The sequence below is a fragment of the Chenopodium quinoa genome, unplaced genomic scaffold (genome assembly GCF_001683475.1).
Source record: "Chenopodium quinoa cultivar QQ74 unplaced genomic scaffold, ASM168347v1, whole genome shotgun sequence".
In the NCBI taxonomy this organism is placed as follows: Eukaryota; Viridiplantae; Streptophyta; class Magnoliopsida; order Caryophyllales; family Amaranthaceae; genus Chenopodium; species Chenopodium quinoa.
Genome location: NW_018742980.1, coordinates 1810489 through 1830137, shown reverse-complemented (window position 1 = coordinate 1830137; position 19649 = coordinate 1810489). Strand labels below are relative to the sequence as shown.

General features: G+C 36.3%; 1 protein-coding gene across 1 annotated transcript; it reads left to right on the top strand.

Moving 5' to 3' along the window:
- Window positions 1-8280: 8280 nt before the first annotated feature.
- Window positions 8281-10959, top strand: LOC110729370 (fructose-bisphosphate aldolase, cytoplasmic isozyme). The gene is made up of 3 exons (XM_021909106.1): window positions 8281-8433; window positions 9546-9773; window positions 9869-10959. The coding sequence occupies exons 1-3, from the start codon at window positions 8406-8408 to the stop codon at window positions 10684-10686; spliced, it is 1074 nt and encodes a 357-aa protein (XP_021764798.1). The 5' UTR covers window positions 8281-8405; the 3' UTR covers window positions 10687-10959.
- Window positions 10960-19649: the final 8690 nt, after the last annotated feature.

The following is a 19649-nucleotide window of genomic DNA, read 5'->3' as shown; positions in this document are numbered from 1 at the left end:
CGGCTGGCGTGGGAATAGTCCCAGCCAGACGTTTCTGCATACTCGCTACAGAGCGAAGTATGACTTGGCTCTCAGCCTGAAAACAGTCACAATAGGATGCATCCGGTAAAAACCTTGTAACAAGGTAAAAACTGCATCCGGTAAAAAAAAAAAGAGATGGTTCAGAAAAGACTACCCCGACATTTTTGGCGGCCATCGCCGTCTTCTTCTCCTCTAGCTGTTTCTTCCTTAAGAGGATGGCAGAGGTAGCCGGAGTCTTCTCTGGCGGCACCATTCTTTCTGCTTCTTCTGCAAAACAAGAAAAGTAACCATGGCTAGAAATCAAACAAAGCATACCCATCCGGGAAAGACTTGATTAATTAGTAAACCTACCCTTGGTGAACATAGTGCTCAAGTTACAAAGGGACAAAAAACCCTCATCCTTAAACCAGTCCGGATGGGGCACCCAAAATTTGGGAACTACGATCTCGCCCCCGTCATCTAGTGGGGCGGTTGTCTTCAGAAAGAGACCTTTCTGCATTATTTGGTCCCATGCCTCTCCCGGTACTCTAGGGAGAGTGTATTTCCTACCCATTAAGACCGGGTGCTTATTATATCTACGCAGCCGGCGGTTGAGTTGGGGGGAGGGAGAAGAGACTACATAAAAATTACTCTTCCAATTACTCCACTTGGATGGCTTGTCCAAGGTCATCATGTACTCAGGAAGCGTGGTGAGAGTGTACCACGCATTCCACCCACCCGGCGCTCTGCTTAAATAATGCATGTGCGCAAACGCCTGTCAGCTTGGCTTGACACCCTGCAGTTCGCAGGCGGCAATATATCCAAGAATGTTGACCCATGAATTAGGAGTCAACTGCCATACACCTAAGTCATACCCCTTCAGTATGGCTTTTATGCAATGATGGAGGGGGAACCGGAGGCCGGCTGTAAACGCCGCCTCATAGCAGCTGAAAAAGTTGTCGGCATGATCAACGTCGTCGGTCCAAACGACGCTTGCCTCTACAGGCGGGACGACCACTTCCCATCCCTCTCCAACCGGCTTTTTCTGCAAAAAAGCAGGGAGTGTGGCGTTCAAAGTGACCACATCCCTGGCGGACATGGTCATATCAGTCGGGTCACCCTTAGCCGGCCATTTGTAGGCCTCTTCTTCAAAGGGAGCCGCCTCTTCGGAAGACTCTTCATCAGGGGCGGGGCCGGACTCCCCATTATCAGCTGACCCTTCACCGGATCCCTCTCCGGATTTTTCACCGGATCCTTCTCCGGACCCCTCTCCGGATTCCTCAGCGTTGGAACCAGAGCGATCCAAGATACTGTCACCCGGGGTACTAGGTGTACTTGGAGAATTTTGCGGAACTTCCTCATTAGGACCCACCTCAGCCGGTTCCTCGGCTTGTTCTTGGTTTATAGGGTCAGCCGGGTCAGCGACTGCATCATCGGACTGATAATCAGGGTCGATTGTCGTCACTCTGATCCGAGCCATTCTGTCCTGCACATGAACAGAGACGGTCGGATTCGATGTAGGTGAAGGTTGTTCCAAGCACCCCTAGACGGCAATCTCAGTCCTAGACTTAGCCGTTCCAGGTGACCGGCTGACCACAGTCGTAGGTTGTGCCGTGTGTGCATTGGTGTAGTCCATGTCCTAATGCTATGCAACCGGAAATAAAAGAAAGTGACAAATATAGGATGCAGGCGGTACCTTTGAAAATTGAGATTTGATTATGATGGCTTGAAACCTCCATAGGCGGAAGTCTCCGAATGTGTTTGAAGCTGAAATAAAGAAAAAAGGATCAGATATATTAAATGGACTCATTCAAAAGACCCCCATACGGTTAGATGCCGGATGGGGTCTATTTGTATGTTTGAGAAAAAGCTAGAGGTTGCTCAAACAACCCCCATACGGTTAGATGCCGGATGGGGTCTATTTGTATGTTTGAGAAAAAGCTAAAGGCTGCTCAAACAACCCCCATGCGGTTATGTACCGGATGGGGGCAATTTGAATGTTGTTTGAGAAAAAGCCAAGGCTGCTCAAACCACCCCCATGCGGTTATGTACCGGATGGGGGTTATTTGAATGTTTGAGAAAAAGCCAAGGCTGCTCAAACCACCCCCATGCGGTTATGTACCGGATGGGGGTTATTTGAATGTTGTTTGAGAAAAAGCCAAGGCTGCTCAAACCACCCCCATGCGGTTATGTACCGGATGGGGGTTACTTGAATGTTGTTTGAGAAAAAGCTAGAGGCTGCTCAAACCACCCCCATGCAGTTATGTACCGGATGGGGGTTATTTGAATGTTGTTTGAGAAAAAGCAAGAGGCTGCTCAAACCACCCCCATGCGACATTTTACCGGATGGGGGTTATTTGAATGTTGTTTGAGAAAAAGTCAAGGCTGCTCAAACAACCCCCATACGGTTAGATGCCGGATGGGGGCTATTTGTATGTTTGAGAAAAAGCTAAAGGCTGCTCAAACAACCCCCATACGGTAAGATGCCGGATGGGGGCAATTTGAAAGTTTGAGAAAAAGCTAAAGGCTGCTCAAACGACCCCCATACGGTGAATTACCGGATGGGGGATATTTGGATGTTTGAGAAAAAGCTAAAGGCTGCTCAAACGACCCCCATACGGTGAAATACCGGATGGGGCTATTTGAATGATGTTTGAGAACAAGTCAAGGCTGCTCAAACGACCCCCATACGGTTAGATACCGGATGGGGGCTATTTGAATGTTGATTAAGAAAGCAAATGCTGCTTAAATAACCCCCATGCTGTAAAATGCCGGATAGGGGTGCATTGAACGCATCTTAAAAACTTCTTTGAAAAATCCAAAGAGACAAGGATGATGACCCAACCGGCTTCAAAACCAGTTGGGGTTTTTGAAATCGGTCCTTGATAAAAACTCAGAAGTACCCCAGACGGTGTTAATCCGGATGGGGGTGTTTAGAATGCATAATGCTTTAAAATTGAAAACCCCTCAGACGGGGCTATGCCGGCTGAGGGAGAAGATTCAACAAATGGGATATGGGTTAAGGGCCTCCCAGGCGGCATGCAACCCGGATGGGGTGAAATGTTTGAAATCGTCAATGAGAAAGTAAAAAGAAAAAGGGCAGCCGGTACCTTAGAGACTGAAGAAAGGGAACCTAACCGGTCGCCGGATGTGCTTAATTTGAAAGTGCCGGATGCAGGAAAGCTAAGGAAATAATGCAGCCGGTAGCAGAGCGCGCTCATAATTTTTTTGAAAAATATGCAAAGTGAGGAGGAGAGAGAGCGTGTCTTGTATTTATAGAAGGAGCAGAAGGCGAAACGATGCCTTCTGCCCTGAAAACTTGAAATTTGAAAAAAGGAGGGAAGGAGACGAACCGTCTCCTCCCATGCGTCTGACACTTGTCACAGGTGACACGTGGACATTCCACGTCACACCTGTGAGGGGCAGATGTTTAGGGTAAAAATACCCTAAGACACGTGGCCCAATAAAGGCCTGCCACGTGTCAAGCTTGCAACGGTCAGCAAAGGCCCAATCCCTTTGCGACACGTGTCATTTTACCCTAATTGAGGTACAGTTCTCCCTACTATAAATAGTAAGGGCAGACCTCATTAATGGGGATCGATTCATTTCCCCACAAACCAACAAAACACAAATCCCCTTGCAAACGCTCTCAAATCGAGAAGCATTTATTGTCTTATTTCCACATTTAGAAAGAGACTAACTTAATCTTCGGAGGCGGAACACCCCAGCCCCAGCCGGAGTATTCCGTTATTTGTGCAGGTACAGGCGAAGGAAGGAGCATACTAGGAAATTGTAACTCTCCCGTAGGACACATAAAAACCCCCAAACAATCCTAATAAATCAACATTCGTTGTTTTTACTTACGTGGAAAAATTCTTAAATTTCATTCGTCACTTTTGTTTAGGTGACAAACGAATTTTTTAATTCCAAAATAAAATAGAAATCTAATTTTAATTGGTCGAAAATATACCTTTGCTTATGTGGCGCGCCAAATGCTCTCTAAAAATGCCTACTTTATTTATATATATTAGATTACTTATTAAAATATATCCGGATTTATTTTGAAGTACTCTTTAACACGAATATTATGATGTAAAAATAATAAATTTATAAGATGATTATTGAAAGTTATAATTTAATAATTTTTTTTGAATAAAGTTATAATTTAATTTGTACATATGAAAATTGGTATTTTATCGAAAATATAACTCGCTCTAAATCAACAATTTTATCCTACAAAATCTATCCAAATTTTATTGAAAATAAAATTCTAAACCAAATTTTTTATCCTACATAATCTATCAAAATTTATCCAACTTTTTATTCTTCAAAAATATATTCAAATAAATCATACTAATATCCAATTGTTGCTTATGTGGCACGACACTTGGCGAAAAGTACAAACGCCAAGTGTCGTTGTCTCGTAGGCTGGCTAAAAGTTTAGCTTTATATATTAGTTACTAGTTTTGTGCCCGGACAATGCCCAAATTGTTGATAAAATTTCAGTATAAACTTTTTTACTTGAATTTAAAATACGGTCCTACAATCCCTTTTCATAATGTAGGATATTTAGACATAAGATGACATATTGCTAATTTAATTAAATAATAGTGTACTTTTTGTAGTTTTGTTTGTGAATAAATATCTATTATTATCGACTTGAAATTATTTTTATTGAACTTAAATTGTTTTGTTTTTTTTACTAATTCTCTATTTTTTTTAAAATAAATTAAATATATTATAAATGGATCTTATTTTTAAAAACTTTTTAAAACGAATTTTATGATGAAAATAGAACCGAGTTATAGGATATTTATCAAAAGTTATGATTAATTTTGTATTTATGAAATATTAGAAGTATATTGATAATAAAATTCTATACAACATTTTTATCTTAAAAAAATCTATCTAAAATTCACTTACTTACTATCAGTGGCGAGGAGGTACAACTGTACCCCCATTCAGCGAAAAAAAAAAATTAAAAAAAATAAACTGATAACAAAAGAAATCGCATGTATAAATAGACGGTCTCTTAGTACTGCTATGTAGTTTGCCACAGCACTTAATAGCTCGCCTTTTTGTGTAAAATTTAAAGAGACCTCCTATTTTAAAAAGTGGTATCTTAGGATATTTGACTATTTTTCACGCCAGACTACTACTTTTGATCAAAGAGACCTATTGTTACAAATAACAGGTCTCTTTGGTGATATTTGTTAGATCAGTACTTTTGATCAAAGAGACCTATTGTCACAAATTACAAGTCTTTTAGATAATATTTTTAGTTACTCCCAAACATATTTAGTTACTCAATTATAAGTCATGTTGTATAGTGTACGCAAGTATTAATACAATAGGCAAAATTATTACGCTTCACATATTACTTTGCAATCTGTAATTTTTTTTTTTTTTTGGTAAAACTTAATTCCGTACCCCCATTCCCCAAATTCTGGATCCGCCACAGTAACATATGTTTCATAATAATATCTATTTTTTTGCCTACGTGGCGCGACACTTGGCGAAAAATTGGAATGCCAAGTGTTGCTGTCTCATGGCTTGGCTGCGAGATCGACTTTATTTATTAATGACTAGTTTTGTGCCTGAGCGATGCCCATATTGTTTATAAAATCTTAGGATAAACTTTTGGTTTACATGTTAAATATGAGCACATAATCCCTTTTGAAAATGCAAGATATTTAGACATACAATATCATATAATAGTGTATTTTTTGTAGTTTTGTTTGTAAATAGATATCTATGTTATTATTGACTTGAAATTATTATTATTGAACTTAAATTATTTTTAATGAACCGAAAGTATTTTTACCAAACCAAAATTGTTTTTATTGGTTAAAACTTATTTTTACTAATGCTCTATTATTTTTTAACTAAATTAAATATATTATAAATGGATCTTGTTTTAAAGAACTTTTTGAAAGGAATTTTATGATGGAAATAAATAAAACTGAGTTATACGATATTTATTAGGAAAAATTGATTCTAATAATCCTACCTTTAGCCGAATTGCTGTTCATAATCCCACCTTTAGATTATTATCTAATAATCTCACCTTTATTGCGCATTCTCTTCTTTTTGTCCCTAACCTGTTAGTAACCGGTTTTAATAGGTTAAACAGTTATGTGTCACTTTGTGATTGGTTGTAAAATTAAAAAAACAAAAAGAAAAACTACAAAAATTAAAAAATCAAAAGAAAATGAAAAACAGGCCAGCCACCACGCCCCCGCTCCATCCTCGGCATCCCCACTCTCTACCCCCACCACGGCGGAACCCCCCTTCCCACCCTCACCCAACGAAATAGCCCCTTCCCCTAAAACCACCACAATTACCGCCCCCAATCCCCCTAAAACCACCACGATTCCCAACCCCACCCAACAAAAACCACCCCTCTCCCCATCCTCAGCGTCGACCAACATTTTGAGCATCTAGGAATCGCCATAAATGCAAATTATGCTTGAAAATAAACCTGCAATAGTGGGATAACGAAGGCGTTTGAGCTCAAGAAGAAACTTTTTCATGAGAGAGAATTGTCGGGCATTTCCTAATTTGAGAATTAAAGTGTGATAAGTGGATCAAGAAAGACGAAAATTAGGTTGATGAGAAGCTAAATCGAAGATTTCTTTGGCTAAAGGAGGTCTAATTGAGTGGAAAGTAGCTTTTGGATTTGATTTGGGGAAGTAGTTAGGGTTCTTGAGAATAATTGTTTGGCATTTTGGGTTTTTGGGTTGTTTGTTTCTGTTGTTGTGATGATGGTGGTTTTTGTGGGTTGATTGAAGAAAAAGAAGAGTGGAAGAAGAAAAGATACTTGGAAAGATGGATTACTAGTGATACGTAGAACAGAATTGTCGGGAGGGTGGCGCGTAGGTGGTTGTTTTTTTTTTATTTTTCTTTTTTTTTTCCTATTTTTTTACCATTTACATAGTGGCACGTGTTTCTGAAATCACAAATAAAAAAATACCTGATGTATAGGTTACCGGTCACAAAGGACCAATAGAAGAGAATGCATAATAAAGGCGGGATTATTGAAAGCGAACCGGCCAAAGGTGGGATTATTAGAATCAGTTTTTCCTATTTATTAAAAGTTATGATAAAAATTGTATAAATGAAATATTAGAAGTATGTAATAATAAAACTCTATACAACATTTTTTATCTTAAAAAAAATCTATCCAAGAATCGCTTACTTAATTAGCAACATATGTGTCACAATAATACATATTTGTCGCCTACGTAGCGCGACACTTGGCGAAAAAATTGGAATGTCAAGTGTCGCTATCTCGTGGCCTAGCTGGGAGACCGACTTTATTTATTAGTGATATGATATGATGTGCTTTTCTAAATATGAAATTTTCATTATTTTTTTAATTACAAAAATAAAGGTATTTTACGAAAAATAAATGCAAACAATAAATTAAGATCTGATCCAATCTAATTGTTTTTGGAATAAGTTGATATCAACTTATTAAGTAAGTTGATATCAACTTATTAAGTAAGTTGAATAGAACATCCGCTAACCAAAAAAGGTCCACCAAGCTAAGCGTGCACCATGACATGACCTCTACTATCCTGCTTAATCCTTGCTCACCAAACCAACGACAACAACGTCGACCTTCCCTTATTTCACAATCTTTCTTGTGAAATAATTGTGCACTCTATCTCATAATTGAAATCATTAACCGCAATAAAATAAAAAAAAGATAAACATTACAAGTATTCAATTTCAACCGATAAAAATCTATGTTTATTCCATTCAGTTTTAATCGGTAAAATATAAACCTAAGAAGTCCAAAAATAATCATAAGTTTAATATTTTTTTCTTTACAAAGAAAAGTTTTATATTATTAGAAATCAAAGCTTAAAATATCACCAAACCTCAAATTCTCACCTAACCCCTCAAGTGAATCCTTTTTCATCTAAATTAGAATTCCTCCAAAAATATGCTATGCAAGTATGCAACCCCTAAATATAGAGAGTGTACCTCACCAACCCCTTCACCCCTAAAAATAATAATAAGATAAATTAAATAAAATGAAAATAAGTCAAAAATTAAAGTGAGAGGACACTTTGGGTATATTAATAAAATAATAGCCGCCTTAAAATACACATAGATTATTTCCTTGGAGAAGAATTCAAATACGGGTCAAACACAAAACGGGTCATCCACACCCGACAAACGGTTTCCTGAAAAACAATTCAACAACGGGTCAAATAATCGGGTTACACCGATATTCTCGAGGCATCTGCGGCGATTTTAGTTTAGGCAAAAAGCTCCCTTATATAAATCCCATCTTTCTCCTTTCTTCTTCCTTCGTCTCCATTTCTCTCTCTGTTTCAAACCTTTCTCTCTCTAAAACAAAACTCATTTTCTCTGTCTAGAATTCTCTCGCAACCATGACTGCTTACAGAGGCAAATACGCTGGTATCTTTTTTACTTATGTAGATCTATCACCTTATCATTGCTTCGTTTTTTTATTTTTTGTTTTGATTTGATGAATTTGTTCAGTTTGGTTTGTAATTAGATCTGATATGTGATTTGTTTGTGTCTGTTTTTGGATTGATTTCTATGTTTTGAGATTTTTTTTCTTCAATTTTTGATGTTTTTGGTTTAGATCGACGCTAGAATCCTGTTTCTGTTGTGTTTAATTGCAAAATATTTACGATTTTTGCGATATTTGATCTTCATGAATGTTAGTTTTTAGATGTTTGTAGTTGTATGTGATTTGGTGCTGTTTAATGGAACTTCTTTGAAAGTACTGATTTTTTTGCGATTTTTTAAAGCTTAATTTGCCTCAAATTGCTTAGATCTATGATTCTAATTATCTACGAATTTGACGCAGTTTTTGGTTGATATTATGTTCTAGATTCACTTTCAATGATTTCAATAAGCCAATTAAATGTTTTTTTATATTCTGTATGCGAAGCTTCTTGCAGTTTGTTGATTTTTGTTTTGTTTGCATTAGAGATTTGTATTTCAGATGCTAAAAACATAATACTGGTTTTGTATTCTGAAATCTTGAATTATGTGAGGTTTGTAGTTGCTTCAATGTTTATTCTGTGTTGAACTGTTGATTTGGGATGATTTGAGGTGTCAATATTGCCCCACTAAAATGTCTAGTGTTATTTGAATTTTCTTAATTATGTGGTGTTTGTGATGGAATCAATGATCGTCTTAGTCGTTTTCCTAGCATTGAGGATCGGTGTTCAGTTTATTTCGTGTTGTTGTCTTGTGATAGAAGTGTTCAAGTTTTGTCTACACCATTAAGGATGAAATTTGAGATATGAAAAGTTGAATATGTTTCTGAGGGTCATACAATTTGATGTGATGATGTTATAGGGTGTGTAAGAGTTCATTATTCTATTGTGTTTGATTATTTAATTTTTTTTCGTACTTAATTGTTTTACAATGTCTCCTGCCCTCTGTTAGTCTTTGTTTCCATTATTCTGTTGTCTTTGTTAAGTATTGTATGTTTCTCTTTGAAAGGCTATAAAAGAAAATGTTCAGAAGCTGAAACCTTTTTGATTATGTTTCAGATGAGCTCATCACCAACGCTGCCTACATTGCCACCCCCGGAAAGGGTATTCTTGCCGCTGATGAGTCAACTGGCACCATTGGAAAGCGTTTCGCCAGTATCAATGTTGAAAATGTTGAGAGCAACAGGAGAGCTCTTCGTGAGCTTCTCTTTACCACCCCTGGTGCCCTTCCATATCTTAGTGGAGTCATCCTTTTCGAGGAAACTCTCTACCAGAAGACTGCTGATGGTAAATTTTTTTATTCATAGTTAATTTGTAAATTCTTGTTGTATGCATTTTTCTATCATTTGATCTTATTGCTAACATGCATGACTTTGTTCCAGGCAAGCCCTTCGTTGATGTGATGAAGGAAGGTGGTGTCCTTCCCGGAATTAAGGTTGACAAGGGTACCGTTGAGCTTGCTGGAACCAACGGTGAGACAACCACTCAAGGTCTTGATGGTCTTGGCCAACGATGTGCTCAGTACTATGCTGCTGGTGCTCGTTTCGCTAAATGGCGTGCTGTCCTCAAGATCGGCCCAACTGAGCCATCCCCCCTAGCCATCTTGGAGAACGCTAACGGTCTTGCCAGATATGCCATCATCTGCCAGGAGAACGGATTGGTCCCCATTGTTGAGCCTGAGATCTTGGTTGATGGAACCCACGACATCGACAGATGTGCTGAGGTTTCTGAGCGTGTGCTTGCAGCTTGCTACAAAGCCCTTAATGACCACCATGTTCTCCTTGAGGGTACCCTCTTGAAGCCAAACATGGTTACCCCTGGATCAGAGAGTAAGAAGGTTGCCCCTGAGGTGATTGCTGAGTACACCGTCCGTACCCTGCAGAGGACTGTTCCCCCAGCTGTTCCCGGAGTCATGTTCTTGTCTGGTGGACAGAGTGAGGAGGAAGCAACCCTCAACCTCAACGCCATGAACAAGCTTCAAACCAAGAAGCCATGGACTCTATCTTTCTCATACGGACGTGCACTTCAGCAGAGTACCCTGAAGGCATGGTCAGGCAAGGAAGAGAATGTGCCAAAGGCCCAGGAGGTCTTCCTCGCTAGGGCCAAGGCCAACTCCGAAGCTACTCTTGGTAAATACCAGGGTGGTGCTGGAGGAGCTGATGCCTCTGAGAGCCTTCACGTCAAGGACTACAAGTACTAAGCAAAGTTTTGTTCGTTGTCCTGCCATCGTTTCTGCAGTAAATTTCGAGTTTTTTTTTTTACTCCCTGTGAAGGGCGCCCTAATCTTAGAAGCGGTGTGTTGCTGTCTTTAGTGACTTATTTTTCGATTTCACTTGGTTTTTAGTTTTGATGTGGCTAAAAATAAAAAATTTATGCAGTAGATTTATCCTTGTGAAAAGAGGATCTTATTGTTTTTGAGATTGGTTAAAAGTGTACTCACTATACAAATCAAAGTGACTTGCTTCTTTTTCAATTTTGTGCTTTCTTTCATTTGCTGTTTCACTATAAAGGTGGTTCGCTTTCTAACTTCTCCAAGTTTAGTCGCTTTGAGGATGTTTGTTTATGCAGCAGCTTGGTGAACCCAGGGAGGATGAATTGATGCTGCTGCAATGTCACCTGTTCTATGCTGTTAACTGGTACTATTATTACGTGGTATTTTGCAGTTGTTTGTTGACTCGTATAACGTCTCCAGATTTATTTGGTGATACCGTAGGAGAAAATCTCATAGATGAGCAAGGGGATACTTACCAGGTAACGCCCGTATTTTTATATGAACTCCCTTAAGTAACCCATTCTTAAATAACTTTTCAATTTTCTCTCTTACTTTCACTTTTACTTTTCTCTCTTTTCACCCTTAAAAATTTCATCCACAACCACCACCAAGCAAACCACCACAATTTCGTCACCACCAAGCAAAGCCACCACAATTCCATCACCACCAAGGGTTGCGACCGGCTACAAGGGACGATGTCAAAAAATCGAAAAGGTAAGGGGGTTGGCGAGCAGGTACTTGTTTTACATTTTTAATCTCTCCCGCAATATTCTAAAATTTCAGGCATTTTCCCCCATAACATTCTAAAATTTCAGGCGTTGGGAACGCCTGAAATTTTAGAATGTTCCAAGAATGATTCTTAAATTTAAGACGTTCCTTCTATGATTATGAAAAAAAAACCCGACAAAAATTCAGAGCATTCACCACTCCGTATGCTCCGACAACCTTTCTAGTGGCGTCGTTGCTTCCTTAAACTCGTTCATTCACCGTTTACGCTAATTGGTGAAGAGTAAAGCAATTTTTTTTAAAAACTATGACATGGTGGTTGTTCGTAGGTGATGGTTGTTTGGTGAGGTAACAAGTTAGATAGTGGTTAAAGAAAGTGAAAGTGAATGGTAAATAGGGTACATTTTATATGGGGCATGTTTGTAAAGTCATGTAAATACGGGCGTTATCCGGTATTTACCGGATGTGGTTTAGCAATTCACATGAGCAATTCACACGAGCAATTCTCAGTAAGTCATTTACCCCTGGAATTAGCATTTAATCCCTAGTTTGTCTAGTAAAGCTATTTTTGCATTGTACGAGTGGATGTATTCTGAAATAGCTTGTAACCTTTCTGTATGATAAGAGTATAAACATAGATATTACGAATGGAGCATTTTCTTATCTCATGTTAACCATCTGACTACTACTAATGCTCTAATAAGGCTGGTGGTTCATGGTAGGAGAGCCAAACCGGCAAGGTTGCAAGGGTGTCATTGATAATGGGCGGTGGCCATGAGGGTTGGTATTAGGTAAAGTGGTGCCTATCGCAAGTACTGAGAGAGCATGGACTCAGTTACACCCACCTCACTCCCATTTCCATCGTAAGGTACTCTAGGTGGCGTGAGTATATGGCTTCGAATTTTCTTTTAATTGCAACCCTGTTGAGTTTCATCCGAATCAATGCATAAATTGACCACCTACAGGCAACACACACAGTTACAAAATCAGGCTAATATTAAGTTTTAATTTGTTTTCTAAATGCCTAATAGATACTCCAACCCAATTAGGCCTCGTTCACTTCACCTTAATTTTGCTGAACTGAAATTATTTTTACTGAACTGAAATTATTTTTATTGAACTGATATTATTTTTACTTATTTAAATATTATTTCTACTGATTTAATATATATATATATATTAGGTAAAATAATCTATTTTTGTAATTTATATAGTTGGCATATATAATGATAATATATTATGCCAACCATATAAATTTAAATATAATATCATATATAAAAATGGTTGGTCTATACCGATAATGTACATTGACAATTTAAGAGTTTTTGCAAAGAATTGTCCGTCTATAATAATGTCCATGATCTAAAAATGCTTTAGATGGAACTTGGAGCCTTGATAAATAGGTAGGGAAGTGATTTGAGTGCATACATTTATATATTTGCCATCAATCTTTGGAGTTTGGACCCATGATGAACGATAATAAAAGATTATTAGCTTTGGATAGTCATTGTATATCGCTTATGTATTAAGACATTATTAGGAAAATTATGGGAATATGTATTTGATATATATGATATATTACATATATTTGTTTATGATATTAGATTTAGGGATATTGCCTTTCGTTGCCGAACTTTACCACCAAACATACCAAAACAATAAAACTAATAATAATAATAAGAATAAAATCATAACTTTATTATAATCATAAATTATTACAAGGATTGCTTCTTATTGCATATAACTATTTTGTTACCCTTTTATAAAATACTAGTTTAAGTCCTATGCCATGCATGATTTTACTAAATTTTATAGTGAATTATATTGCAACAATTATGTACCAAAAAATATCACGAAGTATATTTTTTAAAGGAAATAAAAAAGCTAGAATTTCAATTTATACTCATGCCAAAGATATCAAGATTATTGATGCAAAAAACTTAACATATCAAATAAAATGAAAGAAATTTGTGGATTATGAGGTTTTATACTACCCCTTAAAAAATGTAAATTTTAGATTAGTACCCGGGTAATAAAAACATACATGGATATACCCTTCGTCCCTAATTTGTTAACATACTTGTTCGACACAATGTTTTATGCAAATTTATTTGATTTTATTTTACTTTGTGATAATTAATAATTAATAAACACATACACAAATATACAAGGTTTTTTTTTTATTTTTTATTTTATTATTATTATTATTATTATTTTTTTTTTATTACATAATATATGAGTAGTATATATAAATTTTTATTTATATAATAATATTTGTTTAATTAATTTTTTATAGGTTATTATTGCAAATTAAACATTATTATGTTGAAGTAGAAATGGAATAATTGTATTCCCGACAAGTTATATATTTTTTTATTGATTAGTTATAGAATTTGTTATATACATCCGGGTGTACCGTACACCCGGGGTCATTTGCTCATTTATTTAACAAATGAGCAAATAATATTTTTACTCATTTGTTGGTTGAATGAGCAAATGACCCGTGTATACGATACACCCGGGTGTACATAATAGGCTGTCGATTAGTTAAGATTGAGTACGTATTGTATTATTATAATTTTCTTAGTTGAAAATTTTTTTGCACAAAATTTTGACACATTATGATATTATTAATATGAAGATTAGAAAATTAAAGAATATACAATTATATATGTTATTAAAATATTTTCTTCTCTAATTGAAATAAACTTTATTGCCAAAAATAATAAAGTTGGAGGGAAAAAAAATTAGAATGATTATACATAGTCCTTGGCTAAAATACTATTCTAATCATATAATACCTTAAATATGGAAAGAAAATATTATTATTATTGGGGTTTGACCAAAATAAAAAAAAGGCGGGAAAATATTTAATCAGGAGATGACACGTGTCATTCCTGATTTGCCTTTAGTGTATAGCTATAGATAGTACTTGTATTTATAAAATAATCGACTACAATATTATCAATAAGACATAATATTTTATACTTGATAAAAAAAAGATATTATATTTTATAACTATACAATATGTAATAAAAGTGTAGACAAAAGTGATGCATAAAAAAATATATGAAGTATAAAAACAAAAATCTTGTACGACAATATTTTGCAATATATGGAATAAATAATTTACATAAAAAATCCTACTAAAAAAAGCATCAATGTACATGAACTTAAATTATTTTTGCTGAAATTATTTTTGCTGAATTGAAATTAATTTTACTGAACTGAACTTATTTTTACTGAACTGAACTTATTTTAAATGAAATTAAATTATTTTTACTGAACTTAAATTATTTTTTACTGATTAAAACCGAGTTTACTGAATTGAAATTATTTTTACTTAGTATTATATTTTTTTAAGGTGAAGTGAACAGGGTCTTACTTGCTGTAGTAAATTATTTTTTAGTTTTGATAATCACAATAGACAAACCATATAAACAAGATTAAACTCTAAATTTCGGTGTCATTGTTACAGACTTTAACCAACAAAATTAAATGGTCGTAACTCTTAACTAACCTCATTCTAACCAAAATTCTCCCAATATTTGAAGCATTAAACCTTATAATTGGAGTACCTAAAATAGACATAACAAGGGTTGTGAATAAATTAGTCTAGTATCCTAGTGGGCTGCATATTATTTAGTGACAACTTGGTGGTGGTACGGTTGTACGGAATAACCAGCCCCACAACATTGAGATCCCTAAGAGCAATGACAATGGTGAGCAAAAAAAATGGTCATGGGCATTTTGGTGGGCAAAAAATTAACTCATGAATTACAATGATGGGCTAATGAAGAAATGCTCATGAGCATTTGATAAAGTGCCCAAGAGTTGGGCAAATTTGAAGATGAATAGTGCTAAGGTGGGCCCCACAAGTTGCTGCCAGCATTAAAAAAATTTCGGTGGGAAGGTGAACAAAACGCAGCGCTTCAATAAGGATGGAAGAAGACCGCTGCTCAAAACGCAGCGTTTTGAGCTGCAAATTTTGAAAAAAAAATAAAGAAACTGACTGACGCGTCAGTCAGTGATCCAATCCGCGAGCGCCACGTGGCATGCGCAGGGTCTTGACCAATAAGAAAAATATAGCTGTTGCAACGGTTATATTTTTTGTAATTCAATTTTTGAAAAAAATATTTATTAAAAAAAAAATTACTAACGGTCATATAATTTTTTTTCTATATAAATAGACATGCATTTTGGTATAATTTCAAAAATTCCATAAATCATCCATATTTTTTATTTTTTAAAATATTTCGGAATTTTAAGAGAAGATTTTTGTTGTATTTCACCGATATTCAGGTAAATATGATTTTTTTATTTATTTATAAATTCAGTTATTTATTAAAATTAGTATATATATGATTTTTTGCAAATAAAAAAATATAGTTCATGTAATGTACTTGCAATTATATATATAATTGAATTTAGAAGTTGTTGATATTTTGTTCATACATTAATAAATTTGAAGTTAATTTAATTTGAGTTTATTTGCCAATTTTTTCGAAATTAGGTTGTTGTTTTGTATATGTGAAGTAATATGTTATGATAAATTATATTTTATATGTTATTTTTGTGTAGGTAGTTAATTTCGTTACACTATATTATGTATTATATGTTTTGTTTATATGTTGTTGAACGTGAATGTTGTAAATTTAATAAATTAAGTGGTATTAGATTATTTTTTTTGATTTGTTGTCATTTTAATTTGTTGTTTAAATTAATCTTTTTAAAAATATTTATTTTTTGTTTTGTGATGCAGAATCTTTTAATGGATCCAAACAACCCAAATTTCCATCAACAATTTTCTGGTTTTAGTGATGATTTCCTAACTAATCCCGAGTTTCAATTGTTCTTGCAAATAATGGGCAATACGTCTTTGCAACCACCTCCACAGCATCAGACACTCACTGAGTTTCCCCTACAAAATCATGTTAATGAAGAACGTACACCTGAAACTTATCATGATAGCAAAACACAATTCGATGAGAGCGAAGAGGAAAACGTACCAGAGACACCGCAGTATCCTCCACCAGTTCCCAGACTGGAATCCAACCAGGTTGCTGCACGAGCGACTCGTGTTTGGTCTATTGCGGAAGATGAAGCTTTGATTGGGTTGTACTTGGAGATCAGCGAGGATGCTATTAAAGGTACGAGCCAGAAAGCAACTTCCCTATGGTGCAATGTACACACAGTATATCAAATGGCTCATGCAGAGAAGCCGCATATACTTCCGCCAAGACCTATGAAGAGTCTAACGTCGCACTGGAGAAGGTTGACAGCAGACACACTACAGTGGATATCTTGCTATGATGAAGCGGGTAGACTTCCGGAGAGAGGGAGTGGTTACAACGAAGCTGACCGTATAAAAAGTGCGTCGAAGATTTTTCATCTCGCCCAAGGTCGCAATTTCACTTATCCTCACGCAGTCTTAATAAAGATCCAAAGTGGAGGCCAAAGCTGAGATGGTCCTTGTCAAAGAAGGAAAAAAAAGTTGCTTGTGATGTTGAGGAGCAAGGTAGTGCTGGAAGTGGGAAGAGGTCCAGAGATGATGTAGGGGATGAAACTCCTACGGATGGTTTTTCATCTGGAGAAATACAACGACCCGATGGTGTGAAGAAAGAAAAGGCCAATCGTAAAGGGAAAGCAGTAGCTACAGTAAGTGGTTCGTCTGACCTTAGCGAACGAACGAAGGAATTCGCTACAATTCGCGAAAGGGAGGCCATTATGAAGGAAGAGAGGATCAAAATTGAAAAGGATAAGGAACAGAGGAAACGGGAGGAACTTGACATTCATAAGATGAAAACCATGTTTGATATGCTGCAAACTCTGAAGAATTCGCCTACGCCACTCACTCCTGAAGAAGAGGCGTACAAGAATTTTTTACTGGGTAAATTACAAGGCTTTTAAGCATGTTTGGTTGTAGTAGGCCTACGATTGTATTAGTTAAGTTTTTAATTATGCGCAATGTAGTCTTTTATTTTTAACTTGTATTAGTGGTGTGTTTAATTTCAATGTCAGATGTAAACTTGTATTCTGATTTTCCAATATTGAATGACAAGTTGTTTAACAAGTTTATTTCAATTATCATTGTTACCGACATAATTACATTCACTATTTGTAAACTTTGTCAGCATGCTTTAACTTTTGGTGATTGATACCGACATAGTTGCAATCACTTTTTGTCATTGTGTAGTCTCATTTTTCTTATTTCACTTTGTTAGAAAGCTTTAACTTTTGCCTATTGATACCAACATAATTGCTTTCAAGATTTTTCATTGTCAACTAGCATAGTATAGTTATTCCGTGGCTGAAAATTTGATTCCTTCAGTTGGTGTGGTCATTCAGATTTGTAACCACATATTCATTTGATATATTTGCTATATATAGTAGGCATGGCACATAGCCACAACCACACCAATTCAGAAACTTACATTACTCATACAGGATGTATTCTACACCATCATCAAGTTCAAGTTCATCTTCTTCAAATACTGAAGAATATGATCAACTTGTTGATGAACTCTTCACATACCAACCCCAAACTTTCCTCATGCCCCAAACACAATCCTAACCCACTACAAAAACACCCAGAGGGGGTATGAATAGAAGAGATAGGTAAATGGGACATGTCAAGCTGTTTAATGATTATTTTTCCGATAATCCTGTGTACAACACTACCCAATTTAGAAGAAGATTTCGTATGCAACGACCTTTGTTTTTACGTATAATGAACAAGGTCGTTGAAGGTGATATTTACTTCCAACAGCGTAGGGATGCAGCTGGAAGTTTAGGCTAATCACCTCTGCAAAAATGTACAGCCGCGATAAGAATGTTAGCCTACGACATGGCTGCAGACGCCGTGGATGAATACGTTCGAATCAGTCAGTCAACCGCTCAAGTTGCCCTTCAAGGTTTTTGTCCCGGGGTCATTGATCAGTTCGGAACCGAGTACCTGCGAAACCCTACCACTGATGATTTGGCCCGGATACTGCATCAAAATGAACTGTGTGGTTTTCCAGGCATGATAGGCAGCATTGATTGCATGCATTGGGAATGGAAGAACTGTCCAACGGCTTGGAAAGCGCAGTACGCCGGTAGGAACAAGAAAGCAACGCTAATACTGGAAGCCGTTGCGAATCAGGATTTATGAATATGGCATTCCTTCTTTGGTATTCTCGGATCTTGTAATGATCTTAATGTGTTGTACCGTTCACCAGTGTTCGATGAGGTTCTGCATGGTCGAGCTCCTGCGGTAAATTTTACAGTTAACGACCATGAATACAACATGGCTTATTACTTAGCCGATGGCATTTATCCGAAGTGGGCAACTTTTATTCAGGGTATCACATACCTCAACTTCAGAAGGATAAAATGTTCGTTGACCACCAGGCTGCTGCTTGGAAGGACGTTGAAAGACCTTTCGGTGTTTTGCAAGCTCGATTTGCAATAATACGAAAACCGTCACTGGCGTACGATGAGGACATACTGCGGGACATAATGAAAGCATGTATCATTATGCACAACATGATTGTTGAAGATGAGCGCCACAACTACACTCGAGCCGAAGTTCTAAGAAGCTTCTACGAAGCAGATCAACAAGAATGAACACCAGCATCAACGTCTACAACGCCACCGTTTGATTCAACGTAGGCCGACCTACCAACTTTGACTTTAACTCATTTCTACAACGAAAAGCTTCCCTCTGTGATAGAGAAATTCATCTATCTCTGTAACGTGATTTAATCGAACATTTGGTTACAATACGGGCCAAGTAATTAGGGAAAAATTAGCACGACTTAAATAAGGCCAAGTACTATGGCCTACCTACTTTTCCGTACGCCGTCGGGTAATTTTTTAATTGTTTTGTTTATTTTATTCCCTAAGTTTAATTACGCATGACGTTGCAAATGTAATTAGTTTCCAGTATTGTACCGCTTTTTAAAATAAATAAAAATATTTACGAAATTTTGAGCGTTTTCTTACAATTATTTCATCTAACGTACATAATTTAACAACAAAAACGACACAAATAAAAAAAAAAGTTACATAAATTTAGACTTGTTTTTATTTATTTGGAGTAATATTGTTAAAATATAAATGAAATTAATAAATAAAGAAGTGTTGTGTAGGAGAAAGAAAGTAATGGTGGGGTATTGAAAAAA